At 33.5% G+C, this 4633-nt stretch overlaps 1 protein-coding gene across 2 annotated transcripts; it reads right to left on the reverse strand.

The window, feature by feature from the left end:
- Positions 1 to 3260: 3260 nt before the first annotated feature.
- LOC134276656 (uncharacterized) lies at positions 3261 to 4079 on the reverse strand. Of its 2 annotated transcripts, none has more exons than XM_062758928.1 (2): positions 3842 to 4079; positions 3261 to 3515 (listed from the first exon to the last, which is right to left on the reverse strand). In XM_062758928.1, exons 1-2 carry the CDS (start codon positions 4065 to 4067, stop codon positions 3322 to 3324), a joined length of 420 nt encoding a protein of 139 aa, XP_062614912.1. In that variant the 5' UTR covers positions 4068 to 4079; the 3' UTR covers positions 3261 to 3321. The 2 variants fall into 2 exon arrangements, with proteins under 2 accessions (XP_062614912.1, XP_062614911.1); XM_062758927.1 differs by having other exon boundaries at positions 3261 to 3563.
- Positions 4080 to 4633: the final 554 nt, after the last annotated feature.

The raw sequence follows: 4633 nt of genomic DNA on the forward strand, positions 1-4633 counted from the left end.
GACAATCTTTCAAGTAAAAATGGAAGGAACTGATCGGTTATAAGTAATTACGTAAACATTTAGATAGATTTATTGTTAGACAATTAAACATTTTTTCTATAATGCAACGTTTCGGGCTGAAAATTTACTTCATTCATAATGTCATCATCTTGTTCTAGTAACTCATATCTACAAATTTGAGTGATTGTTTTTCTTCCTATTAGAATTATGAGTAGAAAACATTCTTTTTATGCATATTATTTTTAGATATTTTTTTTTCGGCTGACAAGTTCATTTTATCTTTTATTTTTATAAAGATCCAAAAATCGAAAATAAACATATAATACTCCCTTTGTTTCACCCTTAGAAAATAATTTGATCTGATATTCATGCTTTTCAGACCTTAAGAGTCGTCATTATTTAGTTACTAGTTTTTTCAGATAAATACAGTTGCCTATCCGAGACACACAAAATAAAACAAAATTTGTCCTAATTGCATGTATCAAGGCGAATATTTTTAAATGCCTTCGTCGTATTCAGTATATTATAAAACCTCATTACACGGCTCAAAATTACTGATGAAACACCTCATATTTATTTGATTTGAACATATTTTATTGTTTCACACAAAAGGATGAGAAACTAGTTTTTACAACTTACCAGTTCTCCTGGTGTTAGTAAAGTTAATACAGTCAGTACATCTGTCATAGTAATAACATAGGAAATAACATTGGCAAGTGATATGAATAAATTGAAATATTCATCATATATTTGGTGCCTTCCCCATCGCTGCTATGTAGTATGAAAATCCCATTTCTTCTCAATATAAAAAGGTATGGCCAAGATTAAAGTTTTTTTGGGGACAGAATGAGAGACCTACAGACTGACAGACGGATGAGATTTAATGTCCCCTCGCTTTTGCGAAAGCGGGGGACAAGATTTGGACAGTGAAGTTTTTCACTAACACCTTCTCATGGTTTAAATTCTCTACCGGTACTTTAAAACTTGTTCTGATTATACAACCAATTTTCAAAGCGAGAGAAAAAAAGAAAAAGAAAATTTCATCGGATGAAGGAACGCAAGTGCGTTTGAAAACAGGGAACGAGACATTTTAAAATTCAGCAACTGTACCGCTTTTACTATGTATGTCAATGACCACACACATCAGACAGTGTTAATCCACTTCTATTTCCCTCCACTGCTGTTTTTCCTCAAAGTCTTTGTACATCCGCAAAGAGGAGAGGAAACCATACTCACATGAGTAATATTTTTCTTTATTTGTTTTCAATTTTAACAGATTGATATACATTTTCATGTATTACTTAAAAAAATTTTAAGCCTGACAAGAAATGGTGTTTTGATGTTGAGTAGATAAGGTAACTCAAACTATACAGGTACTCAAGGGAAAATGTTGAGAAAATGAAAGCTCAATCACATATTTTTTGTCCCCCGCTTGAAAAGTGGGGGATATTAATTTGGGTTTGTCCGTCCGTCCGTCCGTCTTTCTGTCTGTCTGTAACGCTTTCGTTTCCACACGATATCTCGAGAACCTCTTGAGCTTTTGCAATGAAATTTAGCATAGCAACTCCCTATGGACTAAAAAAGACCCCTATGGATTTTGAGGTCAAAAGGTCAAAGGTCAAGGTCATAAATAAGCAAATTCTGTCTGTTAAAACACTTTCGTTTCCACACGATATCTCTAGAACCATTTAAGCTATTGCAATGAAATTTTACATAACAACTCCCTGTGGCCTAAGGAAGACTCCTATTGATTTTGAGGTCAAAAGGTCAAAGTTCAAGGTCGTAAATTTATACATTATGTCTGTGTGTAACACTATCATTTCCGGGCGATATTTCAAGAAGATTTTGAGCTTATGCAATGTAATTTTATACCAAAACTCCCTAGGACCTCTCTCACCCCTCTCAAAGTGCCCCGCCCCGTTTGTTTTATTAGTATATATAGTATTACATGTCGCTATTTTTAGCACAGGGGCATGCGGGGAGTTATTGTGTATAAAACAGGTTCTCGGCGGACTTTATGTTCTTATTACATCTATTAGAACTGTTAATAAAGGCTAAATAAATCAAACACCATGGATTGTGTAAAATTTTGACAATACCGAACATGCATATATACATGTTTGTGACTTCACTTCTGCATATACTTGATTACATTTAAGGCGACTCCGTGGTCTAATGGTATGTCTCCCGCTTCACATGTGAGAGGTCACGGGATCGAATCTCGTACGATCCTTTTTTTTTTAAACTTTTCTTTTTTTTTTAAAGTGATAGTTTTCAGCATGTGAAAAGAAAAATTTATGAGGTTATAAAATCATCATTACAGTGTGATATAAATATTCCATATAAAAAGAATCTTCTATACACATAATAAAGAATAAGCAATCAAATCTTTATACGCATATTGACATACATGTATTTTATTTGCTTCAGTATACATGTATATAATTAATAATTCTACAAATTCAGTCAGGGGGATCCGACTTTTTCCCTAAGCAGGGGACACGAATTCTCTGAATTAGCTTGTTTATAATGCTTGTGACGTCGAAGATTTTGCTGCGCCGTGACTTAATGGTATGTCCTGAAAACTCACTCAAAATTAATACCAATTTACAACATTTTGATATGAAATTTTGAAGACCATATAAGTAAAGATTCTTTTATATTATTTGTGAAATTTTGCCCTATTATGTCGTCAAATATTTCTTCTGCGCAACAAGTCCGCGTAATTTTTGAACGGCCCTCGTACTAATATATATTAGTATATAGGTCCCTGGACCTAGGTCGATAAAAAAATTAGTTACTTTGCCTAGCGCTTTGAAATGAAAATTGTCTGACTTAAGAAAAACATTAAATACCGAGGCCAATGTCAAGGCAGGAATAAAACATGGCCTGGCCACTTTCAGGGTGTTTGTTTTGCTAGAACTTTAACTGTGTTTGAACGACTATAGAATTTTTTTAATAATAGACTTAAAAGAGATTGGAGGAAGTGGTTACCGGTTCGGGAATTGGCATTTTATTTAGTCAAGCCATAAAACATCGTTCTTCAAAGTTACGGTGAGTGGACAATATAAGAAAGAAAAAAAGAGAGTCTGTTTTCATAATGTATTACTCACGATATAATTATCTAAAATAAACGATTTCTCTTAATTTTGTAGAAAACTCGAACGATGTCCATTGTGACAGCATGCATTACAAGTAACGTACTCAGGAATAAAATAAGTTTTCCTTATGGCTACAAGACGTTGAAAGTAATCAATTATCTTTCATAAAATTGTTCTATCCATCGTCCTTTTAAAAACAGTATATACGAGTATATATGCATCAGATGTTTTGCATCGTCATCACTCGTAAAGGTTTAACTCGTGGCGCCCTAAACCTTCTGTTGTTGTATTCTTTGTATTTCTTTCGTTCTTCTTCATCATCATCATCATCACCACGTTTCGCCAAGGCAGCCCAACAGGTTTTGCAACAGATACTCAGTAAGCCTATTATTACCACAGACACGCATCCCAAAACTGCATAAAGGCTAAACCGATACCAAAAAGGGGCGTTCGATGAAAAGACTTGCAAAAATAAGTAGATATTTAGCATCAGCTTGAAATTTTATGTTTGCATTGTATAAAAGATATAAAAATCTGAGCAATTAAAATTATGTTCTATAAATTTAACTAAGTTTGAAATATCCTAAGAAAAAAATCATCAATTGAAAGATTTCAGCGTTTAAGCGTTTAAAAGTGTAACTGAATTCTTCTGTTAATATTTCTCAATCAATTGTAAATCAGTTATTCAATTTGTAACAAATTTAAAAATTTAATAACAAAAATAAACAACATTGACTTACTATTCAGTGACATCCCTCCGTCTGGTCCCTTGTCAAATGCTGATCTTTTAGTTGTAATTTGTATGGTTTCCATCTTGGGAGAGCTTAAAGAAGTCATTAGTTTGTTGGAGTGGATGGATGTTCGTGCTGATGTTGTTGTTATCGCTTCTGCTGATTGCTTGTCCAATGTTGATCCTTTAGTTGTAATTTGTGTGGTTTCCATATTGGAAGAGCTTAAAGTAGTCATAGGTAGAGTTGTGTGGATAGTTGATTGTGCTGTTGTTGTTGTTGTTGTCGTCAGTTCTGTAGATTGTCTGATAGCTTGTAGGTTGATACTTGAGACAGTTGTTGTTGGTCTCGTTGACTCCTCAGTATTTACACTTGTTGTTGGAGGATTTGTAAAGTTTAAACCTGGAGTTGTCGTTATGGATGTTCCGAAATCTGTGGTTCTAACTATTGTACCTATTTAAAAGATTTTTCTGCCTTTTCAGTCCAGGTGCCTCGATATTTGCTTTGACAATTCAGATAGAATAATAATTTTGCTTAAAAAACATTGAAAAGGAAAATAAAAGTATTTATTTTCTATACTTATTGCTGTAAGACAATCCTGGTAAGGGACATGTATTGCTTGAATATAGCTACATAACTGTAGCTCTCCGAAAAATATAGAGCGAAGAACTACAGTGACTCCACCTTACGTTACATTTAAATATTGTACAAATTGAAGTCATTTTTATAGAACATCAATTTTTCTTACACCAAATGAATGAAAACAAGTTGTCTTTTAGAAAAAGGACGGCAATACGTGGACCA

Source organism: Saccostrea cucullata, unplaced genomic scaffold (assembly GCF_032062105.1).
Source record: "Saccostrea cucullata isolate Sc308-1 unplaced genomic scaffold, CSIRO_AGI_Scuc_v1 ctg291, whole genome shotgun sequence".
In the NCBI taxonomy this organism is placed as follows: domain Eukaryota; kingdom Metazoa; phylum Mollusca; class Bivalvia; order Ostreida; family Ostreidae; genus Saccostrea; species Saccostrea cuccullata.